Genomic DNA, 25,273 nt, shown 5'->3' on the forward strand with positions numbered 1-25,273 from the left:
AGGAGTGGTGATAGTGGGCATCCTTGTCTTGTCCCAGATTTTAGTGGGAAGCTTTTGAGTTTTTCACCGTTGAGTACTATGGAGGCAAGAATATACATTGGAATAAAGACAGTCTCTTCAGCAAATGGTGCTGGGAAAACTGGACAGCAGCATGTAAAACAATGAAGCTAGAACACTCCCTTACACCATATACAAAAATCAACTCAAAATGGATTAAAGACTTAAACATAAGACAAGATACAACAAACCTCCTAGAGGAAAACATAGGCAAAACATTATCTGACATACATTTCAAAAATTTTCTCCTAGAAGAAATAAAAGCAAGAATAAACAAATGGGACCTAATGAAACTTACAAGCTTCTGCACAGCAAAGGAAACCAGAAATAAAACAAGAAAACCTACAGAATGGGAGAAAATTTTTGCAAGTGAAACCGACAAAGGCTTGATCTCCAGAATATATAAGCAGCTCATACGACTCAATAAGAAAAAAATAAACAACCCAATCCAAAAATGGGCAGAAGACCTAAACAAGCAATTCTCCAAGGAAGACATACAAATGATCAAAAGGCACATGAAAAAATGCTCAATATCACTAATTATCAGAGAAATGCAAATCAAAACTACAATGAGGTATCACCTCACACCAGTCAGAATGGCCGTCATTCAAAAATCCACAAATGACAAATGCTGGAGAGGCTGTGGAGAAAGGGGAACCCTCCTACACTGCTGGTGGGAATGCAGTTTGGTGCAGCCACTATGGAAAACAGTGTGGAGATTCCTCAAAAGACTAGGAATAGACTTACCATATGACCCAGGAATCCCACTCCTGGGCTTGTATCCAGAAGGAAATCTACTTCAGGATGACACCTGCACCCCAATGTTCATAGCAGCACTATTTACAATAGCCAAAACATGGAAACAGCCTAAATGTCCATCAACAGGTGACTGGATAAAGAAGAGGTGGTATATTTATACAATGGAATACTACTCAGCCATAAAAACCGACAACATAATGCCATTTGCAGCAACATGGATGCTCCTGGAGAATGTCATTCTAAGTGAAGTAAGCCAGAAAGAGAAAGAAAAATACCATATGAGATCGCTCATATGTGGAATCTAAAAAACAAAAACAAACAAACAAAAACAAAGCGTAAATAAAGGACAGAAATAGACTCACAGACAGAATACAGACTTGTGGTTACCAGGGGGGTGGAGGGTGGGAAGGGATAGACTGCGATTTCAAAATTGTAGAATAGACTACACTGTATAGCACAGGGAAATATACACAAAATGTTATGATAACTCACAGAGGAAAAAATGTGACAATGAGTGTGTATATGTCCGTGAATAACTGAAAAATTGTGCTGAACACTGGAATTTGACACAACATTGTAAAATGATTATAAATCAATAAAAAAATGTTAAAAAAAAAAGAAATTAAATATATAAGCCACAGACTGGGAGAAAATACTCCACATGCACTTATCTGGAAAATGGCTAGTATCCAGAATCTATTAAAAACTCCATCAAATCAATAATTACACACACCCCCAACCAGAACTGCTCAAACTAAAGCCCCAATGTTGATGAGGTTGTGGAACTGCTGGAGGAAGGACTGCTGACAGTTTACAGTGATAACAGTGACTTTGGGAAGAAGACTGGCAGTTATTTTTGATGTTAAATGTAGAGTCCCACTAATGGCCCAGTAATTCTATACATAAGTAGTTAACCAAGAGAAATAAAAGCGTATGTTCCCAATGCCTTGCACAAGAAGTACATGACATTTTATTCACAATTACCAGTAAACTGGAAATAAATCAATGTCTATCCAAGGAAAAAGACAAAGTTTATACAAAAAGAGAAAGGGATTAGTTACTGATTGACACAACAGGGGGAGGGTATGGCGCAGTGATAGAACACATGCTTAGCTTAGCATGCATGAGGTCCTGGGTTCAATCCCCAGTACCTCCATTAAAAAAAAGAATGATTGACACAACAGCATGGGTTATCTCATAGACATACTGAACAAAAGAAACAGAAACAAAAGTAGATTTTCCATTAATATAAAATCTTAGTGACAAAGATACTATATGATGTTGGAATTCGTAAGAGTGGTTGCTTGTTGAGAATAGAAGGCTGGGGGGTTGGACTGGCTGGAAAGTGGCATGAAGGAAACATGTGGGGTGAAGGAATTATTCTACATTTGGTTGAAAGGATAGGTATGTTTTAGTCAAAACTCATCAAGATGCACATTAAGATCTGTGCATTTTACTATATGGGAATAGTACTTTAAGAATGGGGGGAAAATTAAAAGGTTGAAAACCTATACAAATATTTAAAAAATAATATCATAATGAAATGTCCTACAAATAAGTACTAGTCCCAGGCAGTTGGGCAAAGGAATCTCACTAAACTTCCAAGAAACAAATCATTTCAGTCTATGCAGAGGTTGGAGGGGGTCTTCCAGAGGATATGACTACTGGTTGACCCAAGAACTGGGCCCAGGCAATGGGGGACTCCTCACCCCTACCCTGTCCTTGGAATTTATGTTCTACCCACTGTTCCCATGCTAGAAGCCACCTCAAAGACACAGCCTGAAGAGAGCACGGTGCTGTTGGGACTCTCTGGATGGTGTAGATGACTGAACCCAGTTAAGCCCTCTCTATAAACTCTTAAGACTCTGGTGGGCATGTGTGGAGATCTACTTGCCTTGTCACTGCCAAGACAAGCCTCGTGTGTAGCGTGCTTTACATATTAAACCTGCCACCTATCAATCTGGTGTGATCTGACTCCTTCTTCACCTTCTGTTTACAGGGAGCAGTTTTGAATTTCATCCAGGGAACTCCCAAGATTGCAAATCAACAGAAAACTACTCCAGAGAAAGAAATGTAATACTAACCCCCTACTCCCTTAGCAGGCTGAACCAGAAAAGGAAATTTATAGACCAAATCCACCCATGAAACAAAACCCAATCCACAAAACAGTAGCATAACCAAGGCCTGCTGTATACACAAAAAAATGCATGATGATTGAACTACCACAGGTACCTCGGTAGTTTAAGATTTATAACCTCTAACTGTAATTCACCTATTGACAATGGAGGAAAAAAGGTTAATAGTTTGTTTGAACAGAAAATATAATTTGATACAATTCAATTCAATCATTGTAAAAACTCACATAATCTGAAAAATGAAGGAAATTTCCTTAAATGGATAGAAAGTTTTGACTCAAAACCAGTAAGAACAGTGTACTTAATAGTAAAATAAATATCAAAAACAAGGTGAAGACACACATTCTTGATGTTCTATTTGACACTGAAAACTCAAACCACTGAACAAGAGAAGATAAATGTTATAAATATCAGAAAGTAAGAATAATATTAATAGTTTATATAATTATGTATAAAGCTTAAAGTAATTCCAGAAAAATTAGAATTAGTGAAAGAGCTTAGCAAAGTGTTTTACAGAAAGTCAACATAAAAAATCAATTGTATTTTGTATACCAGCAACATATAACTAGTAAAGATTTTTCTTAAAAATAGATACCATTTACCAGAAAAAAATTTACTAAGAATAAATTTAATTATCTGTGATAAAAACTTTTACAAATATACAAAATACACTAATAAAACCATAAAATGGATATAAATAAATTGACACTAATGAACTTATCTACAAAACAGAAACAGACTCACAGACATAGTGAACAAACTTATGGTTATGGCAGGGAGGGAATGGGAAGAAATAAATTGGGAGTTGGAGATTCGCAAATATTTACTATTTGTAAAACAGATAAACAACAAGTTCATACTGTATAGCACAGGAAACTATACTCAATACCTTGTAATAACCTATAATGAAAATGAATATGAAAACCAGTATATGTATGTATAAGTATGACTGAACCATTATGCTGTATACCAGAAACTGACACATTGTAACTGACTATACTTCAATAAAAATAATTTAAATACTTAAAATTTAAAAATGGATTGAAAGATCATATTCATGAAGAGGAAGTCTCAATGTTGTATAGATTTCAAGTATTTTCAATTCATCTGTAGATTTAACACAATTCTAATGCCAATCACAGTGATATTTAAATCAATTTGCCAACTGGGTCTAAAAATGTATGAAAAGGTGAAAGCCTGAGAATAGCCAAAACATTTAGATGCAGAAGAGTATCTCGAGTATCAAGCCGCTCAGGCCGCCCAAGCCACTCAACCCGCTCAAGCCGCTCAAGCCGCCCTAGCCGCCCTAGCCGCCCAAGCCGACCAAGACGACGCCGCCACAACGCCCAAGCCGCTCAAGCTGCCCAAGACGCTCAAGCCGCTCGAGCCGCTCAAGCCGACGCACAAACCTCTCAAGACGTCGAAGCCGCGCCGCTGAAGCCGCCCAAGACGCTCAGGCCTACCAAGCCTCTCAAACCTCTCAAGCCGCTCAAGCCGACAAAGCCGCAGACGCCACCCCGCTCAAGCCGCTCAAGCCGCTCAAGCTGCCCAAGCCGCCCAAGCCGCCCAAGGCGCTCAAGACGACCAAGCCGCTCAAGCCGCTCAAGACGCCCAAGCCGCCCAAGTCGCTCAAGACGCCCAAACCGCTCAAGCCGCCGCCGCCACAAAGCTCAAGCCGCTGCCCAAGCCGCTCAAGCCGCTCAAGCTGCCAAAGCCGCTTAAGCCGCCCAAGCCGCTCAAGGCGACGCCGACACACCGCTCAAGCCGCTCAACCGCTCTGGCCGCCCAAGCCGACCAAGCCGCCGTCGCCACAACGCTCGAGCCGCTCAAGACGCCCAAGCCGCCGCCGCCACAACGCTCGAGCCGCTCAAGACGCCCAAGCCGCCGCCGCCACAACGATCAAGCCGCTCAAGTGCCCAAGCCGCCGCCCAAGCCGCTCAAGCCGCTTAAGCCGCTCAGGCCGCCCAAGCCGCTCAAGACGCCGCACAAACCTCTCAAGACGAAAAGCCACGCCGCTGAAGCCGCCCAAGCCGCTCAGGCCTCCCAAGCCTCTCAAGCCGCTCAAGCCGCTCAAGCTGCCAAAGCCGCTTAAGCCGCCCAAGCCGCTCAAGCCGCCGCCGCCACCCCGCTCAAGCCGCTCAAGCTGCACAAGGCGCTCAAGACGCCCAAGCCGCTCAAGCCGCTCCAGCCGCCCAAGCCGCACAAGCCGCACAAGGCGCTCAAGCCGCCCAAAACGCTCAAGCCGCTCAGGCCGCCCAAGCCGGTCAAGCCGCCCAAGCCGGTCAAGCCGCCCAAGCGGCCGCCGCCACAACGCCCAAGCCGCTCAAGCTGCACAAGCCGACGCCCAAGCCGCTCAAGCCAGCGCCGCCACACCGGTCAAGACGCCCAAGCCGCTCAAGCCGCCCAAGCCGACCAAGCCGCCGCCGCCCAAGTCGCTCATTCGCACAAGCCACACAAGTCGCCGCCGCCACAAAGCTCAAGACGCTGACCAAGCCGCCGCCCAAGCCGCTCAAGCCGCTCAGGCCGCCCAAGCCGCTCAAGCCGCCCAAGCGGCCGCCGCCACAACGCTCAAGCCGCTCAAGCTGCACAACCCGCCGCCCAAGGCGCCCAAGGCGCCGCCGCCACACCGCTCAAGTCGCTCAAGCCGCTCAGGCCTCCCAATCCTCTAAAGCCCCTCAAGCGCCCAAGCCGCTCAAGCCGCCGCCGCCACCCCGCTCAAGCCGTTCAAGCTGCCCAAGACGCCGCCCAAGCCGCTCAAGCCGCTCAAGCCGATCAGGCCGCCCAAGCCGCTCAAGCCGCGCACAAACCTCTCAAGACGCCGAAGCCGCGCCGCTGAAGACGCCCAAGCCGCTCAGGCCTCCCAAGCCTCTCAAGCCGCTCAAGCCGCCCAAGCCACAGCCGCCCAAGACGCCCAAGCCGCCGCCGCCACCCCGCTCAAGCCGCTCAAGCTGCACAAGGCGCTCAAGACGCCCAAGCCGCTTCAAGCCGCCGCCGCCACAACGCTCAAGCCGCCCAAGGCGCCCAAGCCGCTCAAGACGCCCTAACCGCTCAAGCCGCCGACGCCACAAAGCTCAAGCCGCTGCCCAAGCCGCCGCCCAAGCCGCTCAAGACGCTCAGGCCGCCAAAGCCGCTCAAGCCGCCCAAGCGGCCGCCGCCACAACGCTCAAGCCGCTCAAGCTGCACAAGCCGACGCACAAGCCGCTCAAGCCATCGCCGCCACACCGGTCAAGCCGCTCAAGCCGCTCAAGCCGACCAAGCCGCCGGCGCCCAAGTCGCTCATCCGCACAAGCCACAGAAGCCGCCGCCGCCACAAAGCTCAAGCCGCTGCCCAAGCCGTCGACCAAGCCGCTCAAGCCGCTCAGGCCTCCCAAGCCTCCCAGGCCTCCCAAGCCTCCCAAGCCTCACAAGCCGCTCAGGCCTCCCAAGCCTCTCAAGCCGCTCAAGCCGCCCAAGCCGCCCAAGCCGCTCAAGCCGCCCAAGCCGCCGCCGCCACCTCGCTCAAGTCGCTCAAGCCACACAAGCCGCTCAAGCCGACCAAGCGGCCGCCGCCACAACGCTCGAGCCGCTCAAGCTGCCCAAGCCGCCGCCCAAGCCGCCGCCCAAGCCGCCGCCCAAGCCGCTCAAGCCACCCAAGCCGCCGCCGCCACACCGCTCAAGCCGCTGACCGGTAAACGTGCACCCCGCGTACATGGGCAAAGGCCGCCCCAAGCATTGGGGGAATAGGAAACAAATTCAGGGACTCGCACGGGGCAGCCCGTCCCATCGCGACCGCACCGCACCGCACCCGCCTCCCGGGAACAGACCATCACCTAAGGGCCGGTCGGAGGTGTTCCGGGGCTGTCCGGCGGCTTTCCCCTCCCGGGGGTGCCCCTGCTTTCCCAAAACCCAAATACAAAAAGCAGCGCAGACGCGGGGTTCAGGGACTACCGGGGGGGGGGGCGCCCGCCTCAGGGTCCTGAAAGGCGCCGCGGCCTGAGCCTCACCCACGCCCAACTGCGCAGCCCAGGCCTCACCCGCCGGCTCCGCGACCTGCACGCCTCCACCAGCGCCCCCTTACCTGCCCGGCGGCGGCAGCAGAGGCGACGGCAAGCGGCAGCCCAGTCCCCAGGCCGCCTTCTTCTTCGGGAGCTGGCCCAGGAGAATCCAGCTCCCACTCGGCTTCCACAACCTCTGGGTTGGCTCCCGCGTCCGCGGGTCTGTGCGTCCGCGCAGGCGCGCCTCTCCTCCTCCCTCCAGCAGCCCGCACCCTCCGGCTGGGGCTCCTGCTGTGTAGGACCTGGCGAGTCGGGCCGAGGGGGGCCAGACGAGGCGGGTCTCCATCCTTAACGCCCCCACTCCAGCACCGACCAGGTCCCGCCCCGGGTCAGACCACATTCAACTCCACTACCCCTTGCTCACCTCCCCTCCCCACCCCATCACTGTCCCCCCCACCCCTAGCCAGGCCCAGTCTCCCACCATACCCCCAAGACAGGGCTCCTCCTCCCCACACCGAAGTCCCCATCCCCACTCTCCACCCCGCTAGGCTACTAAGCTAAGCTATGGCCCCCACACCCCAAGCTCACCCCTCATGCCTCACCCCAGGACCCCCAACATCCCGAAATGATCGGTCACCCCTCAGCTGGGTCAATTCCACCCCGACTGGCCCCTTACTCCTCACCGCGGGATCCCCCCTCTCTCCAAGTCCACCCCAACCCGGAGCTGACCGCCTCCTCACCTCTCACCCTCAGATGGGGCAGGGAAGTCCGGGCTCAGGTCACTATAGGACGGCCCCCAGCGGGTACAGTACAGTGTCACGATCCGGTACAGCTACTTTCAGAGACCACAGGGCTCCAGTGGCCTGGCTGGAAGCGGTTCCAATTCCCGGGCGCCCTGACCCTGGCGCCCTGTGCCTCGTCTGAGCTGGCGGGTCAGGGTGGTCCCTGGTTGCCCATCACTGGCCTGTGGGCCTTAGGTGGTTGATGGCCCAGATAGTGATCAGGACCCGTAGGGTGGAGGCACTGGGCACAGGGACCTGCGGGGGGGGGGGAGTGCGGCTGAGCACAGGGGGATAGACAGGAGGTGGGCCATGTGCATGAGGCTCTGGGACAGAGGGAAGAGGGACGGGAGATTTAAAAGTGTCCATATTAGGAGCCCACAGCTAAAGAGCCAAGGAGGCACCTGTGTTGGCCTGGCCACCTTAGAAACCGCCACGACACTGGTCCCTTGCATCCCGAGAGACTGCTGACTGGCCAATGAGACTTCCCCTGCCCTCCTCCCCCCCATATAGTTTACCAGCAATTGAAGGGACTTTGACAGGTCCTTTTAACCACCTATAATTGCTACTTTGTGGGAGATCAGGTCCAAGTTACAGGTGAACCTGGCAGGGCTCCTGCCCAAACCCCAGCCTAGGGCAGAGGAGGACCCACCCAGACACATCCTCTTACCTCTCACCAAAAGGCACTGTAGGAGAAAAGAACAAACCAGACTCCATATTAGATCTGTTCCTGTTCCTTTAGCCCTGTGCTCTGTTCTCTAGGCTTAGTCTTGCCAGCTCTGCACCTTTTAGAAAACAATGTTGCCTTTAGCCTGAAATAGACAGGAGAGACTATTCTTGGGGCTCTGACCTTTAAGGATGTCAGCACTTCTGCACTCCTACAAAGGCAACAAGTTGCAGAATAGAAAACAACCTTTGTTTTGTTGGAGGTTTTACAGGGGCACCCTGACCTGACCCACGTGGACAGCTGCAAAGGGTTCCCAGAACAAAGAACTCCTACACCAAGAAGTTTGCAACAACCAACCACACCCCCCTCTCCTTTTTAGTAGAAAAAGAGCCTGACTTGGGGAAGTCAGCAGGGAAATGTCCCCCACTCACCACCACCAAAGGGTATTCATCTCAAATCAACTGAACTTGTGAATTCTACCTTAGAGGACAAAAGAGGTGATTAAATTAAGGGTCAATAGAGGATCTGCTTATCCTTGATTATCTGAGTGGCCATAAATGCAATTATATGTATCCTTATAAAAGAAAAGCAGTTTTGAGAGAGCTGAAGAAAAGATGATATGAAGACAGAGACGGAGAGTATATATCTGTATCACTCAGATATATACTGAGTGTGATACAGCCACAAACCAAGCAACACCTGTTACAGCCACCAGGATCTGGAGGAGCAGGAAATGGTATCTCCCCTGCAGTCACCAGGGAAAGTTTGGCACAACGCCTTTATTTCAAAGTTCTGGCCTCCAGAACTGTGAGAAGATGAATTTCTGTTGTCTTAGGCCACCACATTCGTGGTGACCTGCTACAGCAGCTACAGGAAACTAACTAGGCCTCTTTGCTTTCTTTGAAGGATTTTCAACACCCTGTAAACTCAGGGAACTTACCTCTCCAATCCTTTCTGATTGAAATAGTTTTTTCTTCTAGATACGCAAAAACTTTCTCCAGTTCTTTCCTCAAGTACCAGCTTCTGTGTAAGGTCTTCCCTGATCATGATCACCTTATTTTAAAGCTAAGGTCTTCCCTGATCATGATCACCTTATTTTAAAGCTACAGTCTCCTAGCATCCCCCGTCCTCCTCTACACTGCCCGCCCCAAGCACTTAGGGCATACACTTTACTTATGAATGTATTCATCATCAACAAGGCTAATGGAATGTAAGCTCCATCAGGGGAGGGGACTGGGTCTGGTTTGTGTACCTGGGAAACTCCAGCGCCTATGTTAGTGCCTACAGCGAGGAAAACACCCAAAATAGATTAAGGAGTGCCTATGTGCCTGAGAGAATGAAGGACCCAGGCAGAGAACTGGAATCCTGACCACCGTGCAATCTTTGTTGCTCCTGAATTAGGTCGGTGTGTTAAAGTTTACACTTCATGTTGCTGTTTTGTTTTTTTTTTCTTTTAATGTAATTTTATTCTCTTAACAGTCTATTTCCTTTCTTGTAACCTGGTTCAAATAAAATGTAATGCTTTTGGTCAGAGTTGCAATATATTTAGTTAAATATTATTACTAACTCATTAACTATTTTATTAAATATTAAGTATTTCACTAAATACTGGTTTTACATTTTCTCTAATTTTTACATTTGATTTTTAATTTTTAATATATATTTTTATTAAAGTATAGTCAGTTTGCAATGTGTCAATTTCTGGTGTACAGCACAATGCTTCAGTCATACATGAACATACATATATTGATTTCCATATTCTTTTTCACAAGTTACTACAAGATATTGAATATAGTTCCCTGTGTTTTTAATTTAGTTTTATTGATCATTGTATCCTTTCTTTCTTTAGTCCTCTACCTACAACTTTCTATTACTAATTTTATCTCTTCATTTACATTTTATCCAAATTATCAGTGGAACAGTCGTTAGAAGTATAGACTGAAATTATTGCATCCAGGTCTGAATCGCCCTTTGGTACTCACTAGATAACGAGGCTTTGGGAAAATTCTCCTGATCTAAAAAATAGTAACAACAATAAGCCCACATACAGGATTCTCATGCAAATTAAAGACTGCGTTTATTTTAAACTTATCTCACAGTGTCTGGTTTAGAGTAATCCTAAAAAAACAATTTTTAAGTTTCAAAGTTTTTTTCATTACATTACAGATTTTTATGTCTGACTTTTCCTTATTTATTTTATTATGGCAAGCAGACAGCATAGGCATAAATTAAACATGAGAATCATCGAGTTTTTAAAAGGCCATTTTATTGAGTGCCTTTTTTAATGTAAACTACTCACCCAGAGCACATCTCCATATTCATCTTCATTCATGAAATAATGAATGACCTATTACCTCAGACCTGTGTACTAATACCAGCACATGGATTGGGAGATATCATTAACATTAGCTTTTCAAAACAGGAACATCTGTATTGTGCGTTGTCATAAAGAAGGGAGGGGGGAAGCATTTTAAATCATGAAGTAAACTGCCCTAAATGCTAAAAGTTGGTGCCAACTTAAGCCCACTATGGTTTATAAAATATCTGTGCTCTGTCTGACAACCTACAGTAAAAACCTGTGGTAGGTTTTCAATCGGATAAAAGGAAAAACAGAATATATTGGAGTGAGGCCACATTTATCTAAATCAGCAGAGACATTTCCTACTGCAGTGACCTTCACTGTGTTTTGAGGACTACAACAGCACTGAGAAACATTATTTCTCTTAAATACATAAAATACCTTGAAATAATCTCTCTTTATCTCTTTCTTTCCCCTATGAGCAAATATTCAAGACCTCATTATAAGGATTTCATATGTTTGACGTCACTATGCATTTCTCTCCACCACCAGGAGCTAATCTTACATTTTACTGAAATGGTATATACTTCTCTGAGAAACGTCATGTTTCTTTCCCTCGATGATCATCACTCAAAACAACAGCTTTTTAAAATCCCATTGTGCTGACATCTACTGAGAGGGACATTCTTAAGATGCCGAATCAGTCAACATAATGGAAAACTTTATGTTTAACAATGTATAAACGCTTCGATATGGACAAAGTAAAGAGTCTGGGTAAACTAAATTCTTTTCTTCTGAAAGAGATATTGGACTGAATTTTTAATCTCTTCCTTTATTATAGATTACAACAATACAACAGACAAGACTCAATCTGATTTTCCAAGTCATTCTACAGGTCTTCACATCATATTTTTTTTTCAAGTTGTCAAATTTCAAAATAGTATTTTGGGGTAAATATACTAATTTAAACTACAAGTGATTAAGTTGAAAGCAATGAGATTTCCTTTTTTTCGAAGTGTAAACACGGAGTTAACTTCATCTTAGTTTCCCCTATCTTTCCATTTGGTTAACTTTTTTGTACTTATTGTTAAATTGTTATATATATTCTATTTACATTATTCTAAATTATTGTTAATTTAATAATATAAACAGAATATGTTCTTTTATTTTTCATAACGTATATGTGCATATATATTATAAATACAATATTTATACAAAGGAATACCACTCAGCCATAAAAAAGACAAAATAATGCTATTTGCAGCAACATGATGGACCTAAAGATCATCATTCTAGGTGAAATAAGCCAGAAAGAGAAAGAAAAATACCATATGATATCACTCGTATGTGCAATCTTTAAAAAAAAAAAAAAGGAAAAAAGGCACTATAACTCATCTACAAAACAGAAACTCACAGACATAGAAAACAATCTTATGCTTACTGTGGGAAACAGGTGGGAAGGGTTAAATTTGGAGTTTCAGATTTAGAAATGTTAGCCACTATATATAAAAACAGATTTAAAAAATTTTTCCCTAAGAATTAGAGCTAACATCCTTACAGTGATGGACAAAGCTTACTGGATATACTCTGGTAAAAATTTTATTTCAAAACTCTAAAATAACATATTACACACATCCATGTTTAAAAACAACACAGATTATCTATACATGAACAAAAATCTATATATTTAAAACACTTCCACTCTATCAAATGTCAAAAAAGAACAACTTTTAAGAGCACTCATAAAAAAATCCTAAAGCGCCCAAGCCGCCCAAGCCGCCGCCGACAAACCGCTCAACCCGCTCAAGCCGCTCAAGCCGCCCTAGCCGCCCAAGCCGCCCTAGCCGCCCAAGCCGCCGCCCAAGCCGCTCAAGCCGCCCAAGACGCCGCCGCCACAACGCCCAAGCCGCTCAAGCTGCCCAAGCCGCTCAAGCCGCTCGAGCCGCTCAAGCCGACGCACAAACCTCTCAAGACGCCGAAGCCGCGCCGCTGAAGCCGCCCAAGCCGCTCAGGCCTCCCAAGCCTCTCAAACCTCTCAAGCCGCTCAAGCCGACAAAGCCGCAGACGCCACCCCGCTCAAGCCGCTCAAGCTGCCCAAGCCGCCCAAGCCGCCCAAGGCGCTCAAGACGCCCAAGCCGCTCAAGCCGCTCAAGCCGCCCAAGCCGCCCAAGCCGCCCAAGTCGCTCAAGACGCCCAAACCGCTCAAGCCGCCGCCGCCACAAAGCTCAAGCCGCTGCCCAAGCCGCTCAAGCCGCTCAGGCCGCCAAAGCCGCTCAAGCAGTCCAAGCGGCCGCCGCCACAACGCTCAAGCCGCTCAAGCTGCCAAAGCCGCTTAAGCCGCCCAAGCCGCTCAAGGCGACGCCGACACACCGCTCAAGCCGCTCAACCGCTCTGGCCGCCCAAGCCGACCAAGCCGCCGCCGCCACAACGCTCGAGCCGCTCAAGACGCCCAAGCCGCCGCCGCCACAACGATCAAGCCGCTCAAGCTGCCCAAGCCGCCGCCCAAGCCGCGCAAGCCGCTTAAGCCGCTCAGGCCGCCCAAGCCGCTCAAGACGCCGCACAAACCTCTCAAGACGAAAAGCCGCGCCGCTGAAGCCGCCCAAGCCGCTCAGGCCTCCCAAGCCTCTCAAGCCGCTCAAGCCGCTCAAGCTGCCCAAGCCACAGCCGCCCATGCCGCCCAAGCCGCCGCCGCCACCCCGCTCAAGCCGCTCAAGCTGCCCAAGGCGCTCAAGACGCCCAAGCCGCTCAAGCCGCTCCAGCCGCCCAAGCCGCACAAGCCGCACAAGGCGCTCAAGCCGCCCAAAACGCTCAAGCCGCCGCCGCCACAAAGCTCAAGCCGCTGCCCAAGCCGCCGCCCAAGCCGCTCAAGCCGCTCAGGCCGCCAAAGCCGCTCAAGCCGCTCAAGCGGCCTCCGCCACAACGCTCAAGCCGCTAAAGCTGCCAAAGCCGCTTAAGCCGACCAAGCCGACCAAGCCGCCGCCGCCCAAGCCGCTCAAGCCGCAGAAGCCGCCGCCGACACACCGCTCAAGCCGATCAAGCCGCCCAAGCACCTCAAGCCGCCCAAGCCGCTCAGGCCTCCCAAGCCTCTCAAGCCGCTCAAGCCGCCCAAGCCGCCAAAGCCGCTCAAGCCGCTCAAGCCGCCGCCCCACAACGCTCAAGCCGCTCAAGCTGCCCAAGCCGCTTAAGCCGCCCAAGCCGACCAAGCCGCCGCCGCCCAAGCCGCTCAAGCCGCAGAAGCCGCCGCCGACACACCGCTCAAGGCGATCAAGCCGCCCAAGCACCTCAAGCCGCCCAAGCCGCTCAGGCCTCCCAAGCCTCTCAAGCCGCTCAAGCCGCCCAAGCCGCCCAAGACGCCCAAGCTTCTCAGAAAGGAACCAGAATTGGGTCCTGATCTGTATTTACCAAAAATCTACTCCAATGCTGGGGGGGGGGGGGAGTAATCTTGTATTTTAATATGGCTCTGAAAACGGTTAAATTCTCACAGCATGCAACTGAATTCTAAGGAATAGATTCTAAACTAAGCCAATCTAATTCATAAAAAATAATAGATTTCATCTGCTGTTCTATTAAAATTATAGTATGGTGCTATAAAGAGTAGAAACTTAAAATCATCAAGTATAGAAGGCAATTCTGGCAACAGAAGGGTTCCATCTACAGAAAATCTTTTCATCTGAACTACATTAGGGATTCTTAAAGTTTTTCAAAAGAGTAAGTTATACTTATTTCAAGTTAATGGTTTATAATTACGGCTTTAATACAATGACTCATCAAGTTTCTTTCCATGTAAATATATCACCTCACAATTCATAAAGTGACAAATGTTGAAATAGGCACTAGGCAAATTTTAAACTCCTTAAATTACATACATAAATTAGAAAAATGTCTCAAGATTGGATTACTGGGCCACAAATATAACTGATGAAATAAATGAAATAAATGTTGGTTTTGATATAAATATTTCATTCCATGATATTTTTCTGATGAAAGCCAAAAAAATGCATTATAATTTCAAAATTACAGCTAGTTACCTTTTTCTTTGTGTGTGTATATATATATTCTTATCACTTTATATTAAACTTTAAAAGAAAAAATATCCTAAAGTTTAATTAAGAGTTTTAAATCACAGGAATTTACTAATTTATATCTATGAACAGTGATAAACATTTGGTAGAAAAAAATAAATACAATTCTTTTAGTTCAATGCAAGGGACATAACTTTACTTACAAAAATGATTTTAATGGTGTTTAATTTTTAATGTAATTCTTATGCTATGTGTTTATATAAGTATAAATTGGTTAATCTTATTTACATTTCTTGGCCTGAAACTGCTTTTAATATGTTTACAAGATCATTAAAAAGAATTTGTCAAACCACGTAGTTTCTGCATGATTGGCATTAAAGCTTTTCCTGCTGGTTTTAATGAGAGCTTTGGATCAAATGTGTTAGAAGTACCTTCTAATTAAACAACAAAAATTAAGAGTTTGTAGCAGAATGAACTTTGTTAAGACTTAAGATTTTGTTTTCTAAAGACTTATCTGAAAACGTATACAATTTAGTGACGGTAGTTCTGGTACAAAGTAGAAAGGAGCCAGAACAGAAAAGCAGCTTCTTACCTTCGCAGGCTCAGCGCGTCCTCCCCGACAGGCAGTCTGAGTTTCGGCTTCTTTGGAACGTCCGCGCCTTCTCCTCCACGCTCCTCCTGCGTGGTGTTTCTTCACGGAAGGAAAGTGCATTTTCTCCCCCAGTCCTTCAGGACATTTCATTAAAACCATAATGGACTTAGTTCTCTGCTGAGACATTTTTAAAAGGGAAGAGGGCCCTGTCCGTTCCGGCCCTCCACACTGTAGGGGCGGGTTCTCCTCAATTCCGCCCGGAGTCGCTTCCTCGGCAGCTGAGAGGAAACTTGCCAATAGCTGTGGCCGCGACTGCGCAGGCGGGACGGCGGGGGAGGGAGGCTGCGCGTATGCGCACGGTCCGCCGCCGCCCAAGCCGCCGCCCAAGCCGCCGCCCAAGCCGCCGCCCAAGCCGCCGCCCAAGCCGCCGCCCAAGCCGCCGCCCAAGCCGCCGCCCAAGCCGCCGCCCAAGCCGCCGCCCAAGCCGCCGCTGCCCCGAGATTGCGGCGCCAAATTCAGCAGAAAAACGGAGCTCGAATGTAGCACAGACAAGGTAGCTGTTGGTTTACATACATACATAACCTGATTTAATTACTCAACTGAGGAAGAATGTATTTTCATGTGGGTCTGTGTATTCTCAAATTCTTAGGGCAATTTAAAAAAAATGACACACTACTTCTCTAGTCTTTATCTAGTTCCGATAGTAGACTTCGATGGCCTTCTATTTACTTACTCATTCATTTAACAAGTGTAATTTAGTGGGGATCTATTTCCAAGTATGCATTTTACAAGATACTTATAACTTGGGAAATGGAAGTGCTTCCTTATTCTGGTCTGGTTCCCTAAGTAAATGTGGTAAGATTAACCAAAAAGGGAATATAAGAAAGAGTATAAGAGTATAAAGGAACATATTATTATTTTTCTTTGATTTCATATCAGATTTATAAGAAGTTGCTCGAGATCTGAGGAAGTATAATGAATTAAACTTCTTCAGTTGGTTTAGAAGGCCTAATTATGTATTTTTCTTGATTTTGTTTCATAAATTTTTAATTATCAAAAGAATTACGTATTTTCCTCCTTTTCTTACTTGTAAATTCCTGTGGTTTTGAATGAATCTGAAACCTCAAAATTAAAACACACATACTACCGGTTAATATTTTGCCTGACCCTTTTCCAAATAAATTGAAGAATCTACCAAGAAAGATATTTTTTCCCACAGGTACTTTTGATTTGCTCTCTCTTCTTACTTTATTTCGATTGGCATTATCAGATTCTAGACCTCAGAAGAAGTTTTATTTATTCCACTCAGACTTGGAATTTGTTTCAAATTTAACAACATAATTCTTGGTGAAATCATTTAAATGTTCTAGGTAAAGTCTATAATATACAGTAGATTCACATTAAACTAAATTTATTTCTTTTTACTTCATTCAACTGTTAAAATCATTAAAGAAGATAATTTAAATAATATAAACAAATTTTATTTAACACTTCATGAAGTGGACTGTCATATTGCAGAGAACTGCAAAATGGGCAGAAGGCAAGAAATTTTTATAGGATCAAGAATAAAGAGCAAGGAAGAGGAAAATAGAAAATATCTGATTGGCTGAGGCTACACAACTTTTAGGTTGAGAAGACCCAGAGGTCTAACCATATAAGGAAGTATAAGCATATAAGGAAGACAAAGGATAACTTGGACTTAAAAAAACACCAAATTTATTTTTATGAAGTGACACAATAGAGGTAATTGTAAAATACAGAATAGAAAAAATGTCTACAAATGTTTGACAAATATATCTAGAATATACAGATACATTCAGCAATAATATCCAGACCTCAGAATCATAGTGTTGAGTTAAGAGAGTAGGAAATAGAATAAGGCATCATTTAGTTAACTTAAAGTACGTATAATTACAAAAGATATTTAAAAGAAAATTGTAAGGGTTTCAAACGTCTCAGTAAAAGTGAGTGGGATGAGAATGGAGATCAAGAAAGGAAAGAAAGTCAAATGAAACAAGGGATTAGATTTCCACAAACAGTAAAACAATGAGCTGCTGAGCTGCAAACCCAAGATGTGCTTAGTCCTGCCCTGAAAATTGAAGGAGGTCAAATGAAACAATCAATCAAGAAAATAAGACACCTTGGTGGGAGTTAATTGGAAAATAAATACATTGATTTTTTTTCAGAATTTTACTATGACGTCAACTCTTTTTGCTTCAATTCTTTTTGTTGCCTGTTCCTCTTCCACAGTTTTAATACACCCTGAAGGCTGAGAGGGTTAACTACATAACTAGAAATAATTTAGAGAGAAAGAGTCATTGAAATATAAAACGGAAACATCCTGCATCACTCTGAGCATTTTTTATGGCAGTGTAAATTCTCTTCATTCAAAAAGCATCTTTTAATATTTTAATTAGGATACTGTGTTCTATGAAAGAAACATCGGATTTTAGGAATGCAAATGAGGGTGCGCTATGAAACAAAGATGCAGAATTTAAAAGGTAATATGCCCTTCAGCAAGCAGCAGTAAAGAGAAAGGATGTTGGGAAGGATCAAGGAAATATTGTGATTTTTGAAATGAAAATTGTACTAGCATTTTTCAAATTTAGCAGTTTGACAAGGCTAATGACAGTTGTAGTACACTTTTAGTTTAAAATGCAAGAATTATCTTTGGCTAATAAACAAGAAATCAATCCAACAGGATGTGCTTATTAGCATTAACTAGGACCCTGTATAGGTTCCTGATAGCACCTCCCTCTGGCCAAGTAGGTGTGCAGGATTCCATTCAGTTGCTGTCTGGGCTCCCTTCTTCTCCCCTTTCCCTTTTTTTTTTTTTTTTTTTTTTTTGCTCATTGCTAGAAAACAAAGAAGACATTAATTGCAGATTCAGCTATAAAATATAGCTGAATTTTAGTTTTCCCATTTTAAACACGAAGGAATTGAGCCTCTGAAAGGTTAAGCAGTTGGCCAAGTGACAGAGCTGGGACTAAAATCCAGGACTGCAGTGAAAGCTCACATTCTCAAGAATGAGACTGCATTGCCGTAGAACTGGAACATAGGACTTCCTCATTCCTAAAGGAGAATTTTGGACACATCTTCTTTAAAATTAAATCTGTGTTGTTTCTTTGTTTCTAACAGGAAAGGAAACCTGCCTAGAAGAAAAACTTCAAAAGAGCCGCGATTTTCTGTCTCAATCAGGATGGGATGCATTGCTGGGAAGGTATTGTGTGAACTATTTTCTTAAGTTTAAAAAAAGGAAAAATAAGGTCAATGCTTGTCCATAGCCCAGGCTACTTGCCAAGGCTGAGACTTTGGAATTAAGCAAGCTACCCATGCCTAGACTCCACACTCAGGCTCTCCTTCCTACTGAGAAGCTGTGGGTGTCGTAGACTTGATTGGGGATCGAGTTTGGCTAGCCCTGTGTCTTCCATATACCTGAAAACGAGCCACAAACTCAACCAGTATTATCAGGTATCCCCTTAAGCTATCAGGAATTATGTGTTAAGATACTGTAGTGCACGTGTAAGCTACATTGAGCCATGATGCTGATGAAAGAACAAAGACTTAGGTCTTTACTGTGTCGGTTTCATCTTATTCACTAAAGTAAACCAGCATGTTAACCAACATTCACGTCAGGACTAGGAGAGTCAGTGGTTAAACATTTACCTGCAGGCGACAGGACAATCAATTATGTTTACCACAAATTTCATGTCCCACAATGTAGAAGACATATAGTCAAAATGAGAGATGTCCAGAAAGGAATATATATAAAAAACAATAAAAGGACATCTTATAAAAAAATCAGTTAAATGTACTTATGATGTCTTGTCCTGCAGACGATAAGATTCACAATGTATATTACAATGCTTATCAAATAACTGAGGTCTTAAGACTTCCGTGGTCCCAGTGGGTAGTCTCATGCATGACTTTAGGCTAAAAAGGCACACACTTTTCACCTCAATCTTAGGAAGAATTTTCTAGCAGCCAGAACCACCTCAAGGTGATTATTTATGTTATGGTTTACACTGGGAGTTAATGCACTTCCTACTCCTGGGCAAACTGAGACATAAGCTTAATAAACATGTGATATGAAGCATCTAACTGAGAAAGCTTTCTAAAGCAGGTGAGTCTTTTTAGATCTTTCACAGTATTAAGGCCATGTGAGTCCAAGAATGAAGATATTTCTGAATATATTTATTTGATGTCACATCAATTTTATCTATTCATTCATTTAATATGTTGTAGATTTGTTTGTTTCATTTCAGACACAGTTCTAGGTCCTGATGAGAGAGTCAATAATAAGATGGGTAAAACCCCTGGCCTGCTTAAGCTGGGAAAGACAAATGATAAACATGAACAAATATATAAAATAATTTTAAATAATGATAAGTACTAAAAAGAAAAGAAATTAACAGTATGGGGGATAGAGAGCATTAAGGTGGAGGGAAGAAAGTTTGCTTTGGTTAAGATTATATGGAATGGGTGATCTTACACCCTCTCTGTGGAGATGATATTTAAACAAAGAACTGAATGGTCAAAAACAGTGAGCAGTGATAAAGGTGCCGGGTCAGAACAGGAAGTGAGAATATCCATTGTAAAGGACCTGAAACAGCAGTGAGCAGTGCACACTTAAAACAAGGCCATTATGGCAAGAAAGAGAAGAGTCCTCGTCAAGGTCAGGGAGGCAGTAAGGAGACAGACGCGGCACAGGCTTGTGGGCCATGTGACGGAGCGTGGGCTTTATTCTAATTTCAGTGGAATATTGTTTTAAACAGGAGGTTGATGTGATTTAAATTATATTTTTAAAGATAAAGTGGCTTATGTTCTGAAATAATTCAGAAACAGATTTGAGAGTCAGGGGTAGGGAAAGATTGAGAAGTGAAGCTAGATTTGTTTATATTTATTTATACATGCAGCCAAATCAGTAAAATTCTCCTCTGCTGGACCTCTAGATCCTGGATACACGTGCCCAGAGAATCTGCCAAGTTCAGCTTGGTGGGTATCTAAACTTTAGTCCTATAGCGGGGCTGTTGAAGCCCATCTGTTCTATGAGACCTTATGAAAATAAAATAAGATAATAGATGTAAAACCCCTGGTATGATCAATGCTCAATAAACATTAGCTAGTGTTATGGGTAGTAAACTACACGTATTTTCCATTTCCTCCTCTGGAGTAACTATCTCAACAAATTCATTCCTTTTCTTCATAAAGCTGAATCAAACATAGTAGGCATGTTTTAGGCAAATACCATGCATACCAGAAAAGAATATTTCAATGGCTATCTCATTCCTTCTCCATATGGAATATTGTGAAATAAGAATACTTAAGAAACATTTTATTTTTATTCAATTAATCAAATCCACTTAATATTATACTATCTTCTTTTAAAAATAGTTTAAAGAAACAGAATTCACACACACACAGACAACCACACACAAAGTGACAATATTGTCCACAATCCTGTCTTTCACAGATACTTGTTGTTAACATGTGGTTCTATATTGACTTTTGAGGCAGCCAATTACCCAAATGCTTCATCTAGGAAAAACCACTTTATAATGGCTGCATACTTAATTGAATGAGTAAATTAAAGAATTTTCTAAAATGTAATTGGAAATACTCTGACAAGAGGAAGATAAATGCTAAATATTGCCTGTCACAAATAGAAACATTTTTAAAGGATGACATCTAAAATATCGTGCAGAAATGTAGGTGCCGGTCATCTCAGTTGCTGTAAAGTAGGACAGGATCAAACAGCCAACCCAGTGCATACACAGCATTTCAGATACCGTTGTACCACCACAGCCCTGCACAGTCCGCTGTCCAACTTAGCGGCATAGCCACGCCTCACAGAGTCAGAGTCAGGTTAGGTCTCAGTTTAGTTGGCCTAAAAGAGGCGTCATAACATGTCTCTCTCTCAATACGGACAAAGCTTTAACCCGAAGTGAATAATACACCAGTTAGTTGTAAATATGCTATTTTGACAGGAAGATAAGGCCTACTTGTTCATTTATTCAATCCTCCTACATATTAACATACATGATCTCATCACATTTTATTCTAATAATTAGGAAGTTTTCATTTCTTTAGATAAAAATATCTGAGCTTCAGAAAAGTTGAATGGTTTACTGAAAGTAACAGAATAAGCTGCAGGCCTTGAAATCATCTTTTCCTTTATTCATGATAACACAACACGCTCTAATGTCTTGTATGAGAAACAATGGGCACAGAGCACACGTTCTCCTTTAGACTAAAGAATGTGTTCGACTTGCAACCACACTGCTAGAACAGCACTTAGCCATGTCCCTCCCCACCCAGCCTTCTCCCATAGAAAACGTGTTCAGTGCTTCTGTGATCCAAAAGCTGCCCTTCCTACTACAACTTCAACATACTAGGTCAGAGTTCAGAAAACACTCGAAATTTTCAGTTTTTGCCATTTTTATATTGTCTAGTGTTCTTTATACATATTCTCTACTTAAGTGCAAGTTATGTTGGGTGCAAGAACCATCTTGTTTATTCTTTCTTTCTGAAAGTGTCTCTGCTTTTCTCCTATCTTCTCACCCTATCTAAGTTCCTCCCTGTGCAGTGTTTGTGTTGCCCTTACCTGATGGTCAGTCCAGTAGGGCTGGAGCAGAATGTAGGAGGAAGGAAAGATTAAGTGTTCGAAGCCTTTCCAAAGGAAAGCACTAAGGTCAAGGAGAAGGATGTGTGCACAAATCATCATCAGAGATGGGTTATACAGAATCAGTGTCTAATCTTAAAGTAATTGTTTGGAGCTGTGATTTGTGATAAACCAGAAATCAGTGAGGATGGAAGTGGAGTTCTCTTGATCAATTTTAGACATTAGTCTAATAAATCTCAGAGGATTTAAACATAACTTCAATATGTGTTTCCTTGGGCTTGTGGCATCATTTAAGGGGCCTAGAGATAACAAGTTGGCACAGAATATATGTTTAAAAAGCACGTGATGGGAAACCAAGCGTGATCTATCCTTCACAGCCACGTATTTCATCACCAGACATGCAAAGGCTTACTGGCGTTTGCCCACCTTTCAGATAATGGAGCTTCTCCCACTTTTTAAATGATGGAAATTTTGCCTTCTCCAGCATTCTTCTAACATTATGTTCCTCTGCTCTTTTGGTGTCTGATGTCTCTCCTCAATCATCTATTATGCCTTCTATTTAAGCCATTAAATCCTTATTGTGTAATGGTCCTAGATACTTCTTTTGAGCTCCCATCCACCCATGATCCTTCTTGCCCTTGGTCTTTCCCCAACTCCTTCTCTCCTACTGACACCCAGTCCTTTTAACCTACCTGGTTCCTTGGCGCAAAGAATGAAAATTAACCCAACGTACATTGGGCAACTAGAGGTCACCATCACATTTCAGTCTGACCATATGTTCCCAATCATTTAAGCCTCATGGGCATCGGGGTATGATCACTTTCACAAATTTTTAATAATTTTCTTTCAGGAAAAACATTACAACGAATAACTTTTTCACGTCTGGGTTTTGTTTGCAGGTAGTTTTCTGTCACTTTTGAGCATTAATCAAAAGATAAAATAGAGATGATTATAAGAGCTGTACTGCATGAATCCTCCAATTCCTGTTATTTCTCCTTAATATGCTACTTCTCTGCTTTTTGTTTCCTTTCATTCACTAGGTCATTTGAGACTGACTGCTTTGTAGGTAGCGGTAGTGTGCGCTGCTATTGTAAAGGAATATACATGTGTAGGGTTTTTTTTTTTTTTATTAGTTTAGCAGTGCACTGATGAAAAGAGCATGTTAGAGCAACATAAAATAATCAATCTACTTGAAAATAATTGTATATATTACTCATAATGTAGGGCTGGTTCCAACAAGTAACAAGCAAGTTTTACGATTTTAATGTTATGGCTTTCTTTAATTCATCTTAATTTTAGCTTTTTATGTTACTCTTATTTAATATAACCTCTGTTGTATTGATTTCTTCTGTATTTTTCATTTGGATTTTGTAAAATAGAAGTTTAAGACCACAAGTCAGAAGAAAGGTCACATATGTCAAACACATAGATGGGGCTCCAGAAGATTTGTATCCTGTGCTTGAACCTGAATGGCCTTAAATCTGTTTCAGCTTTAACAATAGAATTTTACTTGGGCAATACTTGCCCGTCCTCGTGTAACTATGTGACTAGTGCTTAACAGCTGTTGCTGAAGCTGGTATTCGTCCTCAGTGCTGCAGTGTTAGGATGCCTTTTGTTGCTGAAGATGTGAATGAAGTGTGTTTGTGCATTGACTGTTGAATTCACTTTTGTGCCATTTTTGTAAATACAATAGTTTTGCACAACCTCTCACAAATGTCTGTATTAATTTCACATATTAAAAAGTAGATGACGTGCCAACCAGAAGCAGAAGAGTTCCTATGCAAAACTCTGTATGTCATCAGAGCTTTTGTATAGAAAGACTAGTTTACAATCATGGGGCTATAGAATAGCAAACTAAAATCTCTGCTCGGTCTGCCGCAGACTTAGGCTTTTCCGTGCATCACTAATAACCCGTGACACCCAGTGGCCTTGTGCAAACACGATGTGTTGCTTAGGCATATCTTTTGTCCTATGCAGAACATTTCATTTTGACTTTTATGAAAATTGTAATTCATGTAATTTATATAAACTTTTTTAATACAGAAACTTTTTACTTCCACAGTCAATTTTGGGGACACTGGAATAAAATGCTTTGCCTCCTGTAGCCCCTTCCTCCTTTTTTTTCTGTCTTCTTTGACTCACGTTGGGCTGTGCTGTTCGGTCTGTTCAGAAGCATAGATGTCTGTACCTTTACTCTTGAAGGCTGCTCTGCTGAATGCTGTATTTTCTAACACAATAATGATATTTTCCTTATAATTTCCCAGTTGTTAATTAACTACTCTTAATCCTGCATTATTACTAATATTTGACAATTGTTTAAATAAAAGGAACTTTATAATGAAACAAACAAAATATGTAGCTTGTCTTTTCAGTCTCGTAACAGGGTCTTTTGCAGATAATTTTTTTTTTTAATTTTAAGGTTCAATTTACTATTTTTTCCTTATATAAACCACATTTTCTGGTAACAAGGTCTCCTTTTTTATATGTTGCTTGGTTTTACATTTTATGTTCTAAGTTCATGACCCATTTTAAGTTGTGGTTTTTTTTGGTTTTTTGGGGGGTTTTTTTTGTTTGTTTGTTTTGTTTTGTTTTGTTTTGTTTTGTTTTGTTTGGTATAAGGTATAAGATTTAATTTAAGGGTTGTTTTGTTTTGTTTTGTTTTAACCTATAGTGGTTCACTTGCTTTAGCACATGTTTTGGGACAGATATATTTCCTCTATTACAGTGATTTTGCACCTTTATTGAAAGGAATATATTCTAGGGTTGTTAGGTAGAATGTTCTATGAATGTTGACTGGGGCCTATTGGTTAATGGTGTTGTTTAGTTCTTCTGTAACTTATTGTTTGTCTGTATAGTTGTTTTATCAACTCTTGAGGGTGTCTAAAAAGATCCTAGGATGAAACACAAGGTGTCCAGGGTTAGGATTCATTCAAAGGTCATTGTGCTGTTAGACATAATAATTCTAAGTCATATGTATGTTTTGGCCACTCATGCAACTCATAGCATAAAATCTCAAAATATTTCTGTATTATCTAGTGTACCCAGTATATCTGTTAAGCTTTAGCCACAGAAAAAGAACCAGTAAGAGATAGTATATATTAAAGAAATTATAAGGTAGTAGCCTATTGTGAGGGCTGGTTAAGGGAATCAAAGTCTGCAGGCTATGCTCTCAGGAAGGGCAGTTTGAAGCTCTCAGGCAAGTGGTGAAGCTGAGGTCCATGGGTCATATTTCTTATTATTCAGATGAGAGTCAACTGATTTTGAAATTTAATCCCATCTTCAAAGTACTATCATGGTAAAATGTTGATAAGTATTTGATTAAATAACTGGGGGTTGTGGCCTGGCTAAATGGACACATGACATTGAC

The 25,273-nt window shown here is 43.3% G+C and overlaps 2 protein-coding genes and 1 pseudogene across 2 annotated transcripts; 2 read left to right on the forward strand and 1 right to left on the reverse strand.

Moving 5' to 3' along the window:
- Positions 1-3,026: 3,026 nt before the first annotated feature.
- LOC116659975 (serine/arginine repetitive matrix protein 1-like) lies at positions 3,027-7,554 on the forward strand. Its single transcript, XM_032468387.1, has 5 exons — positions 3,027-3,044; positions 4,262-5,585; positions 5,632-6,618; positions 6,953-7,145; positions 7,533-7,554. Exons 1-5 carry the CDS (start codon positions 3,027-3,029, stop codon positions 7,552-7,554), a joined length of 2,544 nt encoding a protein of 847 aa, XP_032324278.1.
- A 3,868-nt stretch (positions 7,555-11,422) lies between these two features.
- LOC116659976 (serine/arginine repetitive matrix protein 1-like) lies at positions 11,423-23,620 on the forward strand. The gene is made up of 4 exons (XM_032468388.1): positions 11,423-11,444; positions 12,430-15,837; positions 18,423-18,504; positions 23,286-23,620. Exons 1-2 carry the CDS (start codon positions 11,423-11,425, stop codon positions 14,121-14,123), a joined length of 1,716 nt encoding a protein of 571 aa, XP_032324279.1. The 3' UTR covers positions 14,124-15,837; positions 18,423-18,504; positions 23,286-23,620.
- Positions 15,532-25,273, reverse strand: part of LOC102515958 — a 36,643-nt pseudogene continuing 26,901 nt past the window's right edge.

This window comes from Camelus ferus, chromosome 26 (assembly GCF_009834535.1).
Source record: "Camelus ferus isolate YT-003-E chromosome 26, BCGSAC_Cfer_1.0, whole genome shotgun sequence".
NCBI classification, from domain to species: domain Eukaryota; kingdom Metazoa; phylum Chordata; class Mammalia; order Artiodactyla; family Camelidae; genus Camelus; species Camelus ferus.

Coding starts and splice junctions, on each gene's coding strand:
- LOC116659975 (XM_032468387.1), top strand. Junction 5,586..5,631: donor GCCGCCGCCACACCGCTCAA/GTCGCTCAAGCC, acceptor AAGCCCCTCAAG/CGCCCAAGCCGCTCAAGCCG. Junction 6,619..6,952: donor ACCGCTCAAGCCGCTGACCG/GTAAACGTGCAC, acceptor CCAACTGCGCAG/CCCAGGCCTCACCCGCCGGC.
- LOC116659976 (XM_032468388.1), top strand. CDS start 11,423: ATGGACAAAGTAAAGAGTCTGG. Junction 11,445..12,429: donor GGACAAAGTAAAGAGTCTGG/GTAAACTAAATT, acceptor AAAATCCTAAAG/CGCCCAAGCCGCCCAAGCCG.